The sequence below is a fragment of the Urtica dioica genome, chromosome 1, assembly GCF_054948205.1.
Source record: "Urtica dioica subsp. dioica isolate 48M chromosome 1, U.dioica_male_clone48M_v1_H2, whole genome shotgun sequence".
Classification (NCBI taxonomy): domain Eukaryota; kingdom Viridiplantae; phylum Streptophyta; class Magnoliopsida; order Rosales; family Urticaceae; genus Urtica; species Urtica dioica.
The window spans coordinates 13,171,426-13,193,316 of NC_142756.1; the positions used below are offsets into that span (position 1 = coordinate 13,171,426).

Genomic DNA, 21,891 nt, shown 5'->3' on the forward strand with positions numbered 1-21,891 from the left:
GACTAAGGTTTTATCATAAAGCTTCAGACAAGGAATAATGAATGAACGTTTCAACTTTTTTTTTTATTAATGAATAAGCAATTACAAGCAAGAATCGTCGTGAGACTTTATTACATCAAATGTACAAAAGTAAAGACTTCAACTCTTCTTGTGGGCACCATTGACAACACTCACTTCATCTCTTCTTAAAAATCATAGCTAGTAAATAAAGAGCGTTGATGATTGATTTTCCATCACCTCTAAGAAACTAGGTATGTAATTCGTGGTAATTCTCAAATTAATTTTTATTTTTGTTTCTGATTTTATTTTAAAAGAGTTTATAGATAAAAAAAAAATTTGTTCGGATTCAATCAAAATCAATTTTAATATGCTTACCGTTGCTTCAAAAATAATTCTTTTTCGTCGATTATGATGAAAAAGTTAGATTTAAAGGTTTTTTGTTTAAATTTTTTATCGGATAATATTTTTATCAAATAAAAATAATTTCCGATTCTTCAAAACCGACTTTGGAACGCGTATTATGGCATCAGTTTGATTCGAAAGTTTTTCCAATGTTTAGTATGTGTTTTCTTTTCAAATATTTAATTTATTTTTGGTTTCAGTTCACAAGTTTTACTCTTCAATTATTTTAGAAATGATGCGCATACCATTTTTGTACAAAATAAAGTCCAATCTTATAACACTTGTTTTATTTTTAATAAATAGTTAAAGAGTGTTTTTTACCGTAGTGCCTTTACAAAAAGTGCTGAAAATTATGTTTTATAGTTACTAAATATTTTATAAAGTTTTTTTGGAGTTTTAGTTTCTTTTTTTTTTCTGGAACCCTAATAGCTAAGGGTATTTTAGTAATTTCACGTTGAATGTCGCTTCTTAAAATTTCCAGAACCTAAAGCATGCCTTGAATCATTTTCTTAGCTGATGCCCAATAATCTTTTATTTTGATTAGGTTTCAAATCAAGTAGTGCTTTCAATCTCGTCTTCGACCAAAGAGCTTTATCCCCGATTTTTCAAGGCGAGCATAATCTCACTACAACACAGATTAGATCAAAATTATATTTGACGAGTATAGTACTTATGACATGATTTATATGTAGCTTTCTATGCTTAAGTACGTGTTTTACTATCTGATGATATGTTTGTTCTTTTGTAGTTTGTGATTTGAGTGAATTATGATTTGCAAGTTATGTGATGATGCTAATTATTAGATTTTTAATTTAAAATAGTGATTTATGTTTGGTAACCAGTTCATGCATTTTATTACTCTTTTTAAAATAATAATAACCGGTTTATGCATTGTATTACTCTTTTTATTTTGTGAGTTTTATATTATTTCTCGCTGAGCGTAAGCTCATTTCTTCGAAAAACTTTATGTTTGCGTTGTTGGTAAACAACATACAAAGAACTGAGCAGGATGGACTAACGACATCGATAGTGAGAGGGTTGCGTTGTGGTTGCCATTCACCAAATAAGTCTTCCCCCACGAGTTGTTCAGAAATAAATTTTAGGGTCCATTAGGAAAATAGCCAATTTAAATGTTTGATATTGCTAAATAGCCAACGTTTTGTAAATCTAATTAGGTAAATAATCATTTCCATGTATTTACATCCGTAAATCTTAGATAAATAACCACCTCCATATATTAGGTCACGTCATTATTTACGGCTATTTATCTAAGATTTACCAAACATTGGCTATTTAGCAATATCAAACGTTTAAGTTAGCTATTTTCCTAATTTTTTTTTGTAAATTTTAAGGTTTTTATTTACATTTATTTCTAATCTACGAATTTCAAAGAGTTTTCTAATTTGGTTGGGATTTATATTATGGATTATGTTTTACTATTTTTACCGCCGTGTTTTGGTTTTAAATTGATACTTCATATTTTCATTTTTGTTGAGTACTTCTCATGAAATGTTTGAAATGCAATCTTCATATTTTTCTTCAATGCTTTTGTTTTTTTTTTTTAATCTTCAAAATTTTGGTTCGCCCTTGTACGATGTGTTTTTTTTTTTAATTCCTCCAATTTTTCTGAAGTGATTTCTAAAGTTTAAAAAATAAGATAAGTAAAACGGTCCGAAAATTCGGGTCGTCACATGAGATACCAAACTATAGTGCAATGGATTTGGAAGCTTATAATCTAAGCAAAAAAAGAAAAAGAAATATATGTTGTATAGCAATCCTTGTCTTTATAAGATAAGCATAGCCAAAAATCAAATAAAAAATGTATACATAGCTCAAATTGTTCATCCGCATATAAATAGAAAAGAAATTATACAATAACAATTTAGATATTCCATTATATTTTATCTCTCGAAGTTTATCTAGGTGAAGGACCAAGAGATACATCAGACTCTACGTTTACAAACGATTGGCTCGAATCTTCGGTCTGCCGACAACCTTGTTTTTTCGAGCTTGTCTCCAACACCAAACTCTCTTTCAATCCTATGATAACTTCGTTTATTGTCAGCCTTTCGCGTGAGCTTGTCACGCAAGCAGTTGCCATTTCCACGGCTTTCCATGCGGAGTTGTCATCGAAATTGCCAAATAGCCTCGGATCGAGGATCTGCTTAATCTCTCCCTTTTTCATCATGGAATCGACCCATCGTGACACGTGGCAGTCATCTTGACCATTGGTTTTCACGATCGCTGGCTTATTTGTGATTATTTGCAGCAGGACCACTCCAAAGCTATACACGTCGCTCTTCTCGTTTAAACAACTTGTTTCGAAGCACCTGGGGGATAACAACACAAAATACAACAAGACTAAGTCGCCAAATTTTACAAGGCTTTATTTTATTATTACACTTACCATGTCCATAATCTAGTTTATTAAGTAGCAAAAAACATTACAGGTTATGGAACATTTGCTTTTTTTTACATCTTAATAAGTCCATGAACTCTATAGAGTTGGTACATGTGACACCTTTTTGTGTAGCTATCGTATTAATATTCCATGAACTCCAAAATCTTCTTTTTCCGAGTAAAATGGTCAATTGGTCAAAATCAATTTTTATAGGTCTCTTAGTTGTAAGGTTTGTTTTCATTTTTCAGGCTGAGATGTTTAATTTAGTATACTGGTTGGATGTTTTTGCTAGTTAGCCGACTCTTCTTTTCACTGTTGTGCGCTTTTCACTGAAAGGCTCCTATGGAACTTCAAGCGCTATATAGGCAAAGAGAAGATGTTCGGTTGTTCGCCAACCTCAGGGTGACGGTTCTTGGTCTCATCTTTGATTTTGTAAGAGTTTTTTTTCTCTAATTGCGGGGTAGGGAGATATTTTGACAAACCCCAAGTAGGTTAAGGTCTGAGCTTAAGTCTCGTCGGTTAAAATATTATTGTGAAATATCTTCTTTATAATTCGCTCGTTAGTAGCTCTTTATTAATCAATGGAATTTCTCTGATGCGAAAAAAAAAACTAGTATATGACAGAAAAACATCAAAAATACCTACTCAGGATCAAGATAGCCAATAGTGCCTGCCAAAGCTGTGGAGACATGACTCCCATTTTCCACTGAAAATTCTCGAGAAAGTCCAAAATCAGCTAGTTTTGCTTGGAAGTTCTCATTCAACAAGATATTTGCAGGCTTCACATCTCTATGTATTATGGGTGGTCTGCAACCATGGTGTAGGTACCCTAAGCCTGAATGTAACCAATCTATTAGTTACAAGTAAATAGGTAGATATGAGCTTATAAATTCTTAGTCCTTTTATATTTGTAATGTGATTTTTTTTTTCTCAATATATATCCCATTATTTTTATAGGTGCTCTCATAAAGTTTTGGACTTGTGATATTATGTTTGGCATCAGGCGTCTCAAAATTACTTTGACCTAATTTTTTTTTTCTTTCTATTGCTTGACTCTTAGCACATATATACAACAAAGTTTTTGTGTAGCAGAGACAAACCTTGTGCTGCATCGACTGCTATCCTCAATCTCTCTTCCCAGCTCAATGGGTTTTCGTTTTTAACTGAATTTCATAAGTTAATTAGTCACATTATGGTCAATTTTATGGAGTTTTCCTGAAAAGAAACATTATGTGAGGTTAACCTGACAGAAGCGAAGCTAAATTTCCGTTAGCCATGTACTCGTAGATAAGCCCCATATGGCCGTTTTCCTTGCAATATCCAATAAGGCTGGTCAAGTTTCTATGGTGTACTCGCATCAGAAGTTTAACCTGTGAATTCATAACCATCCATATTAGAACAATAAGCATCAGATAACATAAATATATGTTTATTAGACTTTTTTTTAGCAAATTTACATGAATATAACATGTCAAAATGAATCAGCAATAATATTGTAAGAAAATTACTTTTCATTCTTAACATCTCAAAATGAATAAAAAATGTTATACTACAAATTATTGATATATGTTAAAGTATCACGGGATCATCTTTAAACCAATTAAACTATGAATCAACAATAGTATCATAAATGTAAACATGTTACCTCAAATTTTTGGGTCAAACCTAGTTGCTCGTTAAAAATAATTGAGCTTTTATAGCATTTAAATCTCTCCGTCGCTGATGATTGACCAATTGTTTAATATTACAAAAATGTTTTAGGCGATAAAAGTATATCAACATAATTTTATAGATATATAAGATGAAATTACAGCTGGAAATTCCTACATGCATTTACAAAAGGTCTTACGTCAAATATAAAATTACTGAATCACAGATTGATTTACGTTTTATGAAAAATTATATCAAAATTTTGACAGAGTTTCTCAGATTTATTATGGTGTGCATCTAGCATAAAAAACGTTAGGCACGGCTATATATACATTTGCAACTTGCATAAAACTAATCTTCGTACCTAAAGAAACATTTAAAAAGGAAATCAATCATTAATCATTTCCTATGAAATCACAGAAAATGTGGAATGAAATAAATAAAAAAAAAAAAAAATAAAAAAAAAAGGTTTTACAGTTTAACTACAGATGTCCACAGAAAGGAGAATTAATACGAACAAAACTTCACAAAAGTCCGTTGACATTTGAATCATTTGATTAGAACTAATTAATTTTAAAAAATGGATTGTTTTGTATTAAGCTTGTTTTATGTTATTTTTTTTTATGCGAGAAGTATAACACAGTAATATTGTAGCTAAAGTGATCATCATCACAAACTTATTACCTCGGCCTGGAACTCTTTAGGGCCTTGTCTGGACGTAGAACAAAGCATCTTCACGGCCACGTCAGTAGTCTCATTTAATTTTCCATGATAAACGGTTCCGAAGCCTCCTTGACCTATGACTCTCTCGAAGTTGTTGGTCATAGTGATGATTTCTGAGTAATTAAATTCTTTGCTTTTTGGCTGTAGAGCTGATCCCGGATGGATTTCCTTCCTACCTGCTCGTATTATTACAATAATTATCGTCGCAATTTGATCATCGTTTTATTGTTCTTGCCCTCATTATGTAATAGGTACGGAAAAAGGATCGTTCCAATACTATTACCTATTTTTCTCGTTTTCATGACTTTACATACGATGACCAGAGCGATTAAAATCAGTAAAACCGCAGCGATTGATGCTATGACAGCATTAATGTACTGACTCTTCTTCTTCTTGGAATTTTTACTACCATTATTTTTGCAATCCAATGAGCAGAGTTCTTTGTTTCCAGAGACACTGTAGCGGAAATAATACAATTTATTAGAAAATTACTTGGAGTCTCCCTGTAGTCCTTTTGTAAGAGTTTTATCTTTATAGTCATGTTATCAATAATATAATGCTATTCGAGTTGTATTTTTGTCAGGAAAATTAAGGTTTCTATCAAAATTATACTGAAATGATTGGTTTTATACATATTAATAAACTTTTATTCTAATTCTATCACTTAAAAATCTAACACACAAAATAAGTTTTTAATTGTATAGAAGATAAAAAAAAAAAATAACTATATGCAAACCCTAGAAAACACAAGTTATAATTTTAAATTTTGGAGTAAATATTTGTTTATTGATAGATGTTAAAATTGTCATCGAGTTATTTAAAAGGTTTAAAATTATATGTGTCTTAAAACTACTAGTAGAACAACGATTTGGTAATCATGTTCGGTGATAAAACACATACTCATGAGGACTGATTATACGTTTGATTGTGAAAAAAAATCAAATAACCAATCAAATGTATACAATGAATTAGATTTGCAAACTCCATATCAAACAGCTGTTTTCTTTTATTCTCCAACAAATTTCAATCTAAGATCCCCTTAGATAGGAGACACCCTCTCTTTTTGAAGATATCCTCTCCCAAAGATTGATTCAGCGAATCAACGCAAACACACGCACTCACAAACTCTGTTAGATAAAGCACAATAGTAGCAACTAGAATCTTGAACTAGTTGTCGATTTAAATCTCTAGATAGATTAGCTCAAGAATAAAGTAGGCGTGTATTGACCAAAAATAAAAGTCACAAACCTAATTGAAACCCTAAGAGAGTTAAATTAGATTTCAAATTTTCCAGGAATCTGTATAATCAGAATCAAAATATCCGATCATGTCTCTCCAAGTATCTAGAAACTAAAAACATAATATTCTTAGTTCTATTCACGGGGAAGGATATGTGACTTAATAAGAAACTCGAGGATTTGAAATACGTGTCGTAGAAAGTTTAGAACAACTTTACAAATATTTTGCCAAATTTAAAACCATGCGCTAAGATACAATTACTGAGTTCTATAATTAACTCAAAACCAGTTTATAGTATAGTTTGTAATGGTCACACATAAAAATAGTTTGTATCGCATACAAACTGATTAATTTCAGTAACTAGTTTATTTTGCACAAGAAAATGAGTTACCGGTTATTTTGTTTATATTGGTATGGTTTGGTTAACTTGATATCATAGTTTAAACTAGAAATTCTAAAATTAAGGAATATGAAATACTATATATAGTATGACAACGTTTTTTAAGAGCACCGTAATTATTTAGCCGATTTGACATTTGATTTTAAGGAGCTAACAAATATTTATCAAAATTAACATATGAAAATGCTAAGAACAATAGTAGCTAGTTAATGAGGTCACGTCATCAAATATGGTTAGATTTTAAATATGTTTAAAACGTCGTCTGACTTACAAATCCAACGTTTGAAGTGGTCCGTGAGATTTTTTTTTTTAACCTGAAGTAATATCTAATTTGATATAGTAGTAATTTTACAATACCTCAAAAGTGGAGCTCATGGGTTAAGTTTCCACCAATGACAAATTCCCTTAAGAAAAAATTAAACTGAAATGATAAAGTTGGAAGACACGAAAACAAAATAAAGCCAAATATGTTTGGTATGCCTATTTAATTCAAACAAAATGAATATTGACTAATATGCAATTTAATAGTTTGATGAGCTTATTGCATGTGATTCTATTATTTAGATATTTGATGTACAATGTACAAATATGTGTAAATTGGTTTGGGTGTTAAGTTCCAAAAAATAAAAATAAAAATTCAAACCCTATCATATATTAACCTCTAGAGAAGTACATATACCTTAGCTTTAGTGAGCCATCTTTGGATCGTTTTACGAGGTCAGTTGGTACGGAGCCGGTGAGGTTGTTTCCACTCAAATCTCTTGAGAACAAGAATTAGACAAGTGTACTCAGTTTTATTGTGCTATTCCATCCAAAATTATTTTATTTTATACTTACAGAACTTTTAAGGATTGCATTTTAGAGAGGAAATCCGGTACTGATCCCGTCAAGCTGTTTTTCGATAAATTCCTGATATATATGAGGGTGTCATTAGTTTTCAAATTGTTGAACCTCTGTTCAACATTCAGATTTTCATAAACTTACAAGTGCTCAATCATAGTGAGATCAGAGATGTGAGAAGTTATGACCCCAGTCAATCCACTTGAGCCTAAGTTCCTGCAATTAATTATAACACATGCCTAGTTAGTTAATTACAGAAAGATTAAAAAACGATGTGTAGTTAATAATAAGAATCCATTATGTATATAGTTATATTTACACTTCTACACTGTTATATAACAAACATTTCGTAAATTCTAGGTAAATGACCACGTCCATGTATTTACACGCGTAAATTAACATAAATAGTACAATTTTTTATTTCAATGAAAAGTTAAACCAGAAATACTACATCATGTTTGTGGCCATTTACCTAGTATATTTACGAAGAAAAAAAATTGCTATATATAAGAATGTAAAAGTGTAAATATAGCTAGTTACTTATTGTAATAATAATCGTTAAATTGATTGAAATCCCTACAAAGAAATGACTCTTTGTGGATCGAGGCCATTGGAGCTACAATTAAGGCCCTCCCAAATGTATGTTATCGGAGCGCATGGATCCCCTTGCCAGTTCTTCTTCACTCGCCACTCCGCTTTTATTTTCATCATAGTTTCAGCTATAAAATAAATTAAGAAAAAAAACCAGTTAAAAGATGTTTGAAATTTTCGTTTTAAGTGAATGTGATGCTGTGTCAACATTCAACTTATGCGTGAAAACATTTTTTCTATTAATTAGTTACAATGGTAATCCTATAAGAAAATGATAGACAAAAATTCTGATATATATTAGAGGGTTGGTCGCTACATATGAATGAATCATTACATTGAAAACATGGTTGTTAGGTCATTTAAAAATTGTCTTTGGATTTTTTAATGATTTGGAAGTTACTTTTCGATTCTTATAACAGTACTTACCATCCTCTTCATGCGTGTCTATCACGGAAAAATCCTGAACAATGTAAGCCTCGAAAGCGTTGAGGATGGGGGGGTGAGTCGAAGCAGCAGTCTTGTTGATCTTGTAATCAATCCTATCGCCGCCCACCACAGGATTGACGCTGGAGATGCTGGTGGAGAGGAGGTAATCGGGGGAGATGGGTAACCCAGTAGGTCCGTTAAAGGGCTCGCCATTCTCAAAGATCTCAAACAGTCTGGATTCGTTGGCCCCGAGTTTCTCGAGCTCCGCAAAGTACATGTAGACGTAATACAGCGCGTCCGGATCCTCAGGACTCATATGGAACACGAACGTGTCGGTGCTGTCATTCGCCGGTGACATTGCTGTCGACATCACTGCCGGCGATGGCTGGTAAGAATATGTCACGCCGGAATCCACCGTGAGGGACGTGCTTATCAGGTTGTAATCCATGAAGTTGAATGGTTCCCAGATTCGATCATACACGTCATCTTTGTATCTGGTGGACTTGATAAAACATGATTAGTGCTCATTATAATTTAAGATATAATTTTTCATAAACATATAATTCTATTTTTTTTTTCAATTTATACTAGTAATAGATTCAAATATTCCAGAGTTCTTTGACTCGGATCAAGTCCACATGGTGATGGTAAGGTTTAAGCAAGCTTTCAACCTATGTTTGATTTGTTCCCATCTAGTCACTATGTCTCAAACAACATCTCCGTGCCCCCAAAATAACCAAAAACTTTTAATAAGTCTCTAAATTTGCGAAAGACAATTTGAAAATTATAGTGTAGGTAGAAGAGGGAATAAGACTAGAAGAATTTCTTTCACAAACAATTATTTTTGTAATGTATTTCTCAACTCCACACCTTCATTCTCTGATCATACAATCTATATATAGGCCTTGAGAATCAAGCACAAACCATAAAAAAAACGTAGAAGTAATTAACTACAAATAAAAGATCATTCATCACATTACATTTATTCCTTACCATTACTCACTACAACGGTCGTAACTTTTTCCACAGCTATGAAACCAGCATTGAAACGTGGACTTTGAGGGCTTTAAAATTAAAACGGTATATTATATGCTTAATTCCATGACCGTTTGCCCCTTCAAAAGTGCATTTAATGTTGACTTCCCATTACCGTTTTTGAGTTTATTTCAACAAATTCATCCCTTAAACTCAAACTTTTTCCATCATCCATTCCAATCATCCTCTTGAGATTTTCAAATAGCATTGTTGGTAGTGCCTTTGTGAAGATATCCGCCACTTGATCCCGACTCGCAACGTGACTCATTTGCACCTTACTATCTTTTCACATGCTCCCGAATAAAGTGAAAACAAACATCTATGTCCTTGCTCCTCCCATGGTGCACCAGATTCTTTCCCAACTCTATTGCCGATTTATTGTCGACTCATATTTCCGTTGCTTCGTGTTGTTGGAGTTGTAGCTTTTTCAACAAATATCTTAGCCATATCGCATGACATACACACCAAGATGCTGTCACATTCTCCGCCTCATAAGTCGACAATGTCACTATTGGCTGTTTTTCGAGAGCCATGTGAAAGCTGTATCTCCTATATATAATACATATACCAATGTGCTTTTCGGATCATCTACCAACTTGTAATCATTTTTCTTCGAGTAGAGTAGCTCAAGGGCCGTCATTCCTCGAAGATATCAGAGAATTCTCTTAATAGCGCTCAAATGCAAGTCTGGTGGCTCCTCCATAAATCAACTCACAATCTCGACACTATATTCAATGTCTAGTCTTGTGCACATGAGATACCTTAGACTCCCAATGATACTCCGATATTTTCTTGCATCCACACGATCTCCTCCCTCAAATTTAGAGTGTTTTGTACTGAGCTCCATCGGTGTTGTTACTGGGTTGCACTCCTCCATCGTATTCTTCTTTAGGATGTTTTTTTTGCATACGCCTAGAGTGATACAAAAATTCAAGACTTTCCTTGTTTAACCTCAAGACCAAAGAAGTACTTCATTATCCCCAAATCCGTCATTTCAAACTCCCGAGTCATAGCCTCTTTAAAATCTCTTATCAACTCGTCATTGTTCCCCATGAATATAAGATCATCAACATAGAGAGCTAACAACAAGTTACAATTTTCTTTCTTCGAATATAATGCATGGTCGTAGGGACATTGCACAAAACCATTCTTTTTGAAGTGGGCGTCGATTAGGGTGTTCCATGCTCGAGGCACTTGTTTAAGCCCATATAGCGTTTTTTTTTCAACTTTAAAACTTTGCTCTCTTTCCCAACTTTCATCTATGCAATGGTTGCTCCACATATACTTTCTCTTCAAGCACGTCATTTAAAAATGACGGATTTGCATCTATTTGGTAGATCGGCCACTTAACTTATGCCGCTTGGGATACAAGAAGCTGAATTGTCTCCATTCTAGCAACCGGAGCGAAGACTTCATCGTAGTCGTTCCCCGTCTTTTGTCTATTTTCCTTTGCGACTAGGTGTGCCTTGTATCTTTCATTTTTTTCTTTTACACCCATTTTAGGCCAATGGGCCGACATCCTTCCGGCAACTCCGCTAACTCCTAAGTTTCATTTCTTTCAATCGCATATATATTTCTTCATCCATAGCAGCCTTCCATTTTCTAATCTCTCGCGCCTCCTCAAAAATTATATGCTCGGCATCGGCCAAGAGACACACCAAGTGTGCTTCATTCGTCGAATCATAGAGGTCTTGCAAACTCCGTATCTTTGGTTTTCTCGGCTCTTCATTATCACCGGATAGAGGAGTGATTGTCGGAGTTAAGATTGGTTTAGCGGCTGATGGACCTCTTTTTTCTTCATTTTGAGACTCTTCTTTTTGCTCGTTCCAATTCCATGCACTTTCTTCATTTACCCACACATCTCGGCTTACAACCACCTTCTTCATAGATGGGTCGAATAGCTTGAAAGCTTTCGTCTTCTCGTCATACCCAATGAATATGTACTTCTTGCTCTTGTCATCAAGTTTGGTTCTTCTTTGATCTAGTACATGCACGTAGGCCACACTACCAAATACTCTCTAGTGTGATACGGTTAGATTTCGTCTGCTCCAAGCTTCTTGAGGTGTCGGATCCGCCAATTTCGGATGTGGACATTAATTCTGAATATACACATCACATTGCACCACTTATGCCCAAAATTCTGTTGGTATGCCTTTGCTCTTCATCATCGACTGAAACATGTCAAGGATAGTCCGTTTTTTTCCTCTCGGCCACACCATTTAACTGAGGTAAATAAAGAGCAGCTAAGAATCTCTTGATCCCTCGTTCTTCATAATAGCTCATCAATGTTGTTGACATGTACTTTAATCCTCAATCAGACTGCAAGGCCTTGATGAAATGGCCGGTTATCTTCTCTACTAACGCCACGCGTCGAATGACTCCAATTTTTCTTTCAAAAAATAAACCAAGTATTTCTTGAAGTCATCGATGAAAGTGATGAATTACCTCTTCTCTGTAAATGACTTTGGTGTGATTAGGCCACATATGTCGGTGTGTATCAACTCAAGAGGCCTCTTTGCACGTTATTCTGCCTTTTTTAGAAAAGATCTCTGTGCTTGTTTGCCGAGTACGCACCCCACGCAAAATTTCTTGGTGTACTCCATGTCTAGTAGACCGTGTACCATATTCTTATTCGTTAGCTCTTGTAGGCCAACGTAATGCAATTTCCCGAATCGTAAGTACCATAAAGATGATTTTTCCTCCATATCGACTTGCAAACATTGTTCTCGAGCGTTTCTCAAGTTGAGCTTGAACATTCAATTCTTGGTCATCTCCTTTCGTGCGAGTAGCCTCACTTTTTCATTCTTAAAATGCAACATTCGGCCTTTCATGAATACCAAATATCCATTCTCCAATAATTGACTAAGGCTAATCATGTTACTCTTTAAGTCGGGGACATAGTAGACACCCTTGATCGTCCCTTCTTCATCACCATCTTGAGAGAAACATATTTTCTTTGGCCATTCACTCGATCCTTAGATGCGTTTCCAAATGAAACGTGCCCATCATCTATCTCTTGCATGTTCACAAAAAAGTGTTTGCTCTCGGTTATTTGATTGCTAGTGGCGGTGTCGAGATATCACATGGATTCATTGTCGGAACCGGTGTCATTGAACGCCATCATGAAAATGCCGTCATTTTTGTCTTCTCTTCGGAGATTAAATTCACATTTCCTTCCACCTTTTTCTCGAAGTAGCACTCTTTTGCATAATGTCCAACCTTGCCGCAGTTGTAGCACTTGATGCTTGAATGATGTTAGCAGTTGTCTCTACTCGACCACGTCCTATTCCACGCCAATTTCTTTTATTGGGCTAGTTCTTTTCTTCAAAGTAGTATCCATGTCCACAGCCTCCACCATTATCAAAACCACGACATCCATGGCTACGTTCGTTTCTTCGATTTTGTTGAGCGTACATCGCTTTATCTTCCTTAAGGCTTGCCTTGGCTTGAAACGCCTCCTAGAGTTGCTCTTCTTTTTACATTGTTAATGCGCTTCAAGAGAACTAGCGCGCTCATTGACAGTCATCTCCTTGAGATTCTTTGATTCTTCAATAGCGCAAACGACATTTTCAAAATTCTCAGTCAATGACCGTATAATTTTCTCCACGACCCTTGTATATGTTAGGGTCTCTCTAGTGCGTTTAAGATATTTGACCACTATTTGAACACACTTTATGTAGTTAGATACTCCTTCCAACTCCTTCATCTTCATGGCCTCCAACTCGCCTCTAAGAGTTAGAAGCCGCACTTGCTTAACTCGGTCATCGCCTTTGAAGACTTTCTCCAGCTTGTCCCACGTTTCCTTCGAAGTCATAGCACCGATAATTTTTTCAAAGGCTGACTCATCCACCACTTGAAACAAGAGAAAGAAGGCAGTCTTGTCTTTCATGCGCATCTCCTCTAACGCCTTCGTTTGGTTTGCCGTCAAATTTTCCATTGGAGCCGAGTCTAAATGCATCAATCATCTCATACATTACATACTACTCGAAATTTTAGATCTAGAGACCCATTATTTGGAGAAAAAGCCATTAGAGAGCTCTTGGAGTGAAGAAGAAGAAGAAGAAGAAGAAGAAGAAGAAGAAGAAGAAGAAGAAGTGACATCCTTTTCATTATTATCATCAACCTCTGTCCCCTTCCTTTTTTAATTATTGTTATTTTGCTTTGTTTGATTTCTATCATGAGTAGATAGATTTGTAAATGGACACAATGTAGTTGGATAAGTGATGGTGGTTGGTTCATTTGTTTAGGACAGTAGTTGAGTTTCCTGAGGGAAAAGAAAAGGAAATCTATGGGAATGGGTTGTGTATCATATATCTAGTTAGAGTGGCTACCTAGCTAGTGAATATCTATGAATGTTTTGAAACCGAGAGGTAATAAACATGCGAGCTCTACCTCTCCGTCACAAATCCACCCAGCTCTATAGAAAGACTATGGTATAGGTGGTGTCGTTTGAACTCGGGTGTAATGTGGTTATGTGTTTTAATAGGACCCAAGAAGAGAGGTGTAACTTTGTTACCCAACTAGGTCCCTAAAGACTCGAGATAGATTGAGATTGAGTTTCACGTACTTTCCTAATCTCAATGTGAACCTAATAACCGAGCACATCGTCTAAATGTGAACCTACTAACCTACATCATTAAACCAATGAAGTTGAAATTCGAACTCGAAATTCGAATTCAAAATGCTAAGCGCATCATCTAAATGTGAACCTACTAACTAAGTATTGTCCCTTGTTCTTACCATATTTTCTCGAATCATTTAGTTCATTTTCTTGTTTCTATTCACATAACAAAATCCAAAAACCCCCATCTTTTATTGTTTCATTTTTATGAAATTCAAATTAAAAAAGAAGTTGAAAGATTCTAATATCGAGCATCTAGTCTCCGTGGGATCGAACCGTGCTTAGCATGTGTATTATTTGACGATTCGTGCACTTGCAAAAGTGTCGAGAGAAATCTCTAGTATCACACTTCTTCTTCAAATATAATATACCCAGAAAAAAATACACAGCCATATCAAACCTTTAAACTTTCAATGACCAAAAATGCAAGTAACAAACCGCCGCTCTCAGATTTGATTTTGGTGAATCTGGGCTTCTCTTTATTTGATTGTGTTTTTGAGGTGGTAGTTAAATTTCAAAGTACTATAAATATATGTAACATTCTATGTTCTAAAGAAGATGATTTTGGTAAATGAAAAAAAGGAGTTCTCTCAAAAATCTTTGTTCTCGGTATTCTTTGTGAATCAACGAGTTCAAGATGCCCTTAATCTAGTATTCGTAGTTTATAGAATCAACATGTTTTACGAAGAATCGTTGATTGGTATTCGTGCGTGAATCAACGATGGTGGTTGTGTGCTATCCTTTCCACCGCCTCCCGATACATCAATTACGTTAGTTAGAAGCTTGAATATAAGCCATGTTGAGTACTCTTCTCCGAGTAATAGGAATCGTGGATCTATCTCTAATTGAGTAGATCATTTTCTCCCAAACACTCTCAAAGACCGATTGCGGTATGGTATAAGAGCTCTCTTTCCGCTATTGTTTAGCTTAGTGAAGCTTCATTTCACAGTTATCGTCTCTTTGGTTATACTCTGTTTTCTTGCTGCTTACAGAATGGAAGAGTAGAGTAACACCTCGACTGAGAATTCATCATTTGGAGCTTCTCACATATCAGTCATTGATGATCATCTCAGCGCTTATAATCTCCATCACTCAGATAATCCAGGTACGGCGTTCTTATCTCAATTGCTAAATGGAGATAATCACGCATCGTGGAATAGATCTATGGTGATTGTACTATCATTGAAGAACAAGGTAGGTTTTGTTGATGGATTTATCTCAGAACCTAATGGATAAGAAATTTTGTCGAGTCTCTCTTGTTTGGTGAATATGCAGCTCAAATTGGTCCTATGAGAGATTTTACTAATCTAATGGTCCGAGTGTTGGAATAGATCTAGGGTTAAGAAAAGTTTTATCGCTTCTAGCAAGCGGCAGAATAAAAAAAAATTCTTTACAAACTCGTAAAACGTTTTTACAACCTAGACAAAGCGCATGAACATATAATTTTAAATTTTAAAACTACATTTAGTTTTTACTCGGTACCAACCTCAAATGGAGCTTGAACGTTGAGAAGCCTTTGGAAGGTGGAAACATTCATCTTCCCATGCAGCTCGCCTCTCGGACTAGTCTTCTTGAACCTGTGAGCAACCGCGAAAGTTTCTACTACTAGAGTCTTTGAGTGTGGTTATGATTTAGTGTATGGGCACTTTTAAACACGATGACTCAAGAACAAGTCTATGAGCCAAAGAGCTAAAACAAATGCTAGGTCTAATGAGGACCTAGATGCCAAAAAAAAAGAACAACAAGGGTTAGAGAGAGATGGGCGGCCAACAAGTCTAGAGAGAGAAGCTCTCAGTCTCTAAAATTGTGTGTTGTGAATTGTGAATGAGGTGGGGTATTTATAAGAGGAGGATTACCTTCAAAAGGTAGTTTCCTCTTTTCTATAGAATATCACATATTCATGAGCAAATATTTGCTTCCCTTTCTTCCATATGGACGTCCAAGACATTCCATGCAAGTCCTTGGATTTGTTTCCTCATTTGTTCTCTCCCTTGGTTGCCGCCCATGTCCATTGCTTCTAGAAGCAATTTGTTTCCTCTTTTTCTTTTGGAAAGTATCTTCATACATTAATGCACAAAATAAACTCTATTTCCCTCTATGATGGTGCACGAATTCAAGGCTTCTAGAAGGAGCTTCTAGATGTTTCTTTATTTGTTCATGACAACATAAGAAAAGCCCATTAAAAATTTTCAAATAAAATCTCATGAAATGAAATTAATCCTCAAGGCCCAAATACTTTAAGTTGGTCGTGTGGATCAATTTATTGTCATCATATGGCAATGTAAAAAAAAACTTATTTATTGACATTCATACTATCCCATGTCTAAAAGGACAAAATTACCCTTTAGACAATTTCGTAAAACTTGTCTAGTTCTTGTTTTGGCTTAGTTTCTAGTTTAACTAATCCTACTCTAATGACTTGTGGTAGTGACCTCATGGATCCACATGAACAAAGCTTGAACTAGCATACTTGGACTCAAAAGTTCACAAACCTTTTCCATGTTTTAGCTTAATGTCAACTGACTCCACAAAAGAGTTGACACTGAAATCTCTCGGTTCAAATGAATATGTTTTCTACTCAATAATTCTAATTAATTGTAATGAGTGGATCCATTGAATATTATCTATGTTATTTCCTCAACTCCTTTGTCGCTTGTGAATAAGTTAGAAATAATGTATTGACGAAGAGCTAACAAGTCACATTGATTCATCCAAAAGAGTCATGACTCAATTTGGACACTGACCAGTTCATTTATTCACACTCCAAGGAACAAAGCATGAGGTGATAAACATTGTATTTTAGCAATCTTGTACATGAATTCCATATCTATGAGATCTTCACAAATTACTCATTACATCTTTATAACTTAGTACTTCACCAATACGTCTTGTCTATATCACATAGTGAATCTAGAACTTTGACTTTCTCAAATGAGAATACGTAAGCTATGAAATGACATGTCTCATTTCAGGATTGAGGTAAGCGCGATGCAATTCATACGTAGTGATTTCGAGACGTAAGAGGTTAAATGGTTTGTTCTTATCTTGTCTCTAGAAGTGCACTGGTCAATTCAGTACCTTCAAAAGATACCTAGGAAGAACTATAGAGTCTCCAACTCTCAATGTCTCATAACCAGACATCATAGATTCTCTTAACAATCATACTGAGATCAATAGCCCTTTGATCCTTAGATTGTGAATACACTGTTTTAAGCAAACCATGAAGAGTTTGTTCATGCAAATCTATATTTGACTCTTCATTTGTTGTTAGGTTTGTTTAAGGACTAAAGACTATAGTTTATCATAAAGCTTCAAACAGACAATGAAGAATGAATGAACGTTTCAACTTTTATTAATAATTCAGCAGTTACAAGCAAGAGTCTTCGTGAGACTTTATTACATCAAATGTACATAAATAAAGACTACTACTCTTCTTGGCACCATTGACAACACCGAGGATCTATCAGCTGAAACGTGAGGTGACAAATTTTTCTCAAGAACAAAAATAATTTGGAATGTATTTAAAAAGGTTGAAATCGATTTTGGAAGACTTGAACAATCTCCATCAAAATTGCACTTATGGTACGTGCAAATGCGGATGAGTAATTGCACTAATGGCTAGAGCACTTTTAGCAAAATGTGTACTCACAGCCACTTTTCTTATCAACCGCACATCCACCTCAATCTTAGGTAACAAGACACCTTTTTAGTACTTGTTTGACAAACAAGTTGACTACACAACGCTAAGAATTTTTGTTTGTTTTGATTATGCATTAACTCTTAAAGGCCACAATACCAAGTTTGAGCCTAGGGCAAGGAGATGTGTGTTTCTTGGTTACCCTCTGAGGGTCAAAGGTTTTAGATTGATTGATATTGACAAAAGGAAATTTTTTATTTCCAGAGATGTGTTTCATGAACACATTTTTCCCTTTGCCAACATCTGTGATCTAGATGACATCAGTGATCCATTTGGTGATCTTTCTTTGCCTTCAGCACAGACTGTACGTGTTGGGCTCTATGATGACCATGCTCATGTCAATGAGGAGTGTCCTTCGTCATCTCATTTGGCTAGTGATAGTGTAGCTTCTGTATCTGATCACTTTGAGTTTCCTCCAGAAGAAGTTGACCATCCATATGTCGTCACAGATGCCATGCAAGTGCAATCTTAGAGACGGTCGACGCGGAAAACCAACCAATCTATCCGCTTGAAAGACTATCACTTCTATCTAGGTGGTTCTGGCACCCACAGCTGTTCATCCATAAATTCTCCTCATGTTTTAGATCAGTTCTCATCTATAATCGTTTATATCAACATGATATAAAAGCCTTTTCTTTGGTAGTATCGGTCCATTCTCAACCAAAGTTTTATCATCATGCTGCAGGACATGCTCATTGGTGACTAGCAATGAAAAAGAGGTCAAGTTTCAGTGGCAAGCCAATGTGCAAGCTTCACAAGTCCATCTATGGAGTGAAACAAGCGTCCAGGCAATGCAACAATAAGTTCACCACTGCTTTTCAGAAGCTTGGTTTCGTGCAATATCAAGTTGACCACTCCTTGTTCACACGTGCTTATGGTGTTCAGTTCATTGTTGATCTTTTGTATATGGATGATATTATCCTTGGTGGCCTTAATTCAAGTCTTCTTCGCTCGATTAATCTTGAGCTTAGTGCTATGTTCAAGCTCCAAGATCTTGGTGAGTTGAAATATTTTATGGAGTTGGAGGTTGCACGTTCTTCTGATGGTATTGTATTATCTCAGCGCCAATATGCACTGCAACTACTTGAAAATTTTGATTACTTGGCGGCTAAGCCACTACACACTCCTAAGAGTCCTCGTGTAACTTTGCACAGCATAGATAGTCAGTTGCTTAGTGATCCCACTCGTTACAGGAAATTGGTTTCCAAACTCCTGTACTTGACTATCATAAGTGCTGACATCATGTTCAGATAGTCAGTTTATTGCTGCCCCTCATGACATTCATCTGCGTGCAACTCATCACCTTCTTCGATACATCAAGTCTCAACCCGGCTTAGGATAGTTGTATCCAGTTTCTTCCTCTATGCAACTTAAGGCCTTCTTCAATGCTGATTGGTCCACTTTCCAAGACTCACACAAGTCAACCATTGGTTTTTGCGTCTTCTTGTGGGATTCTCTGATTTCTTGGAAAACCAAGAAGCAACCCACCGTGTCCAGGTCCTCCACTGATGATGAGTATCGGGTGATTGCTGCTGCTACGACTGAGGTTCCTTACCTTCACAATTGCTCGCTGACTTACGCATCACGCAATCTTCGAAAGCCGTCTTGTTTTGCGATAATTAGGCCGCCATTGATATTGACTCTAACCAGACGTTTCACGAGCGCACGAAGAACATTGAAATATATTTCCACTTTGTCCGGCATCATTACAACATGGCGCATTGAAGCTTCTTCCGGTTCCGACTCATCAACCACTCGTTGACTTGCTGACCAAGCCTCTTCCTGCACTGTTGCTCCGGTGTTTGACGTCCAAGTTATCCTTATACGATATGCACTGTCCATCTTGAGGGAGCGTATTAGAGTTGAAATGATGTCGACGTAGCTTACTCTATTTCTTTGTTGTCTCATTTACACACAGTGTATACACGTGTTATTCTTTCATTGGGTTAGCTAGTTACGTTAGTTACAAGCTTGTATATAAACCATGCTATATACTCTCCTCCGACTAATGAGAATTGTGGATAATCTCTAACTGAGTATATCATTTTCTCCCAAACACTCTCGAAGATTGATCGTATTAAACCTCACCCGATTGTACTTCATCAAGTGAAAAATTTATTTTGTTACTGTTTATTGGGAAAATATCAAGAGTATCTCTCGTGTTTAATCGAAATACGAGATCTATCCCTTCAATTTCTAGAAATATCAGACATATCCATTCAGTTTAATATAAATGACATATACCTCACTTAAAAAATATTATATTACAAATATCACAATTTTCGTTTATTTTTTACAAAAAATATAATTTGAACTCCCCAAAATACCATTAATAGAATAAATATTTATTTACTATTTTATTAAAAAAAAATCAAAATCTCTCTTTATAAAAAAAATCCTTAACATTTTATAAAGAAATTTTTTAATTTTTTTTTATAGAGAATAGAAAATAAATATTTATTCTATTAAGATTATTTTGGGGAGTTTAAATTATTTTGTTGTAAAAATAAACGAAAATGATGGTATTTGTAATATAATATTTTTTAAGGAGGTATATGTCATTTATATTAAACTGAAGGGATATCTCAATATTTTTAAAAATCGAAGTGATAAATCTCGCATTTCGATTAAACATGAGGGATACTCTTGATATTTTCCATTGTTTATTATGATAACAATATCCTTGTATAAATATGTGCCTTAACACACACCACTTAATGAAGTATCGTTTGACTTTTCTCCAGCCTCATTATCCCCCTACTAAATCTATAACTTTCTAATTGACGATACATCCAAATTTCACTTTACACTTCTGCGCTGATAAAAAAATATTACCAGACGGTGAAAAATAATTTAAAAACAGAGAAATCATTACCTAATTGATTTATTGGTTCGCGAGCCAACATCTATCCGGCGATACAGAACAGAGGCTCTAGTCGGAGCATAGCTGGAATTCTGGAGAGGCCTCAGTTCGAGAGCCGAGACGAACGGCGTTCCATGGCCCGTATTCACAACGCACACGAATAAAAAGTCGGATTTTGGAATGTGAATTATCTCCATCGTCTTCCGAGTGGACGAGTCATCAAGTCTCACGGAACCCCATTTATTGGCTCCAATGTAGAGATCGAACTCTGGTACAGTGTCCGTACCATCATAGTCACCATACATGAACCTTGCACGAATCAGGTACTTGGTGTCTTTCCCGTCCGGGGGCCTGAGGGTGTAGCAGTTTCTGTCTCCATCCGGGAAACTTCTGAGCTTGCCGAACTGTTGGTCCAGATCGCCTGTGGTCGCGTGTTTTAGCGATATGGTGTGGCTTAGGCCGGTCCCATCAAAGAAGGAAGACTCTGACACGTAGTTTAGGCCCGTGGTCGTGTCTGTATAGCTCGTGTTTTCTGCTATACCACAGTCTATGCTTATGAACCCTGAGGCAATATACAAAGGATCGAAGAGTCGTTATAATTAATATGGTTTCATTACTTCATGATGATGCTATGGATAATTTAAACCTCTTTATTTTCGTTTAATTACTTGTTGTTTTGTAATTTCATTACCTGATTGGCTTTGGGCATGAACTAAAACTGTGAAAGCAGGAAAACCCCAAAGGCATACATAGATAAAAAGCCCTAACATCCTTATGATCTTGCAATCTGTCTCACATTCTATCCCTGTGCATGAGACACCTTAGATAGTCTCTGTTTCTGTACCTATATCTTTATCCATCGAAATTAATTTCATGAGATTATAATAATTTAGACGATCAAATAGTTGAATTCTTCAAGCTAGAACAAAAATGGTACATTGATTTATGCTTGTCACGTCCAGCTTTAGATAATATATTTAGTATATCTACTTGGTGTTTATTT

The 21,891-nt window shown here is 35.4% G+C and overlaps 1 protein-coding gene across 1 annotated transcript; it reads right to left on the reverse strand.

The window, feature by feature from the left end:
- Positions 1–2,199: 2,199 nt before the first annotated feature.
- Positions 2,200–21,659, reverse strand: LOC149407318 (putative leucine-rich repeat receptor-like serine/threonine-protein kinase At2g19230). The gene is made up of 13 exons (XM_089612859.1): positions 21,580–21,659; positions 20,901–21,450; positions 8,673–9,166; positions 8,236–8,374; positions 7,800–7,871; positions 7,653–7,724; positions 7,495–7,575; positions 5,460–5,632; positions 5,138–5,352; positions 4,047–4,173; positions 3,904–3,966; positions 3,449–3,638; positions 2,200–2,732 (listed from the first exon to the last, which is right to left on the reverse strand). The coding sequence occupies exons 1-13, from the start codon at positions 21,656–21,658 to the stop codon at positions 2,318–2,320; spliced, it is 2,670 nt and encodes an 889-aa protein (XP_089468985.1). The 5' UTR covers position 21,659; the 3' UTR covers positions 2,200–2,317.
- Positions 21,660–21,891: the final 232 nt, after the last annotated feature.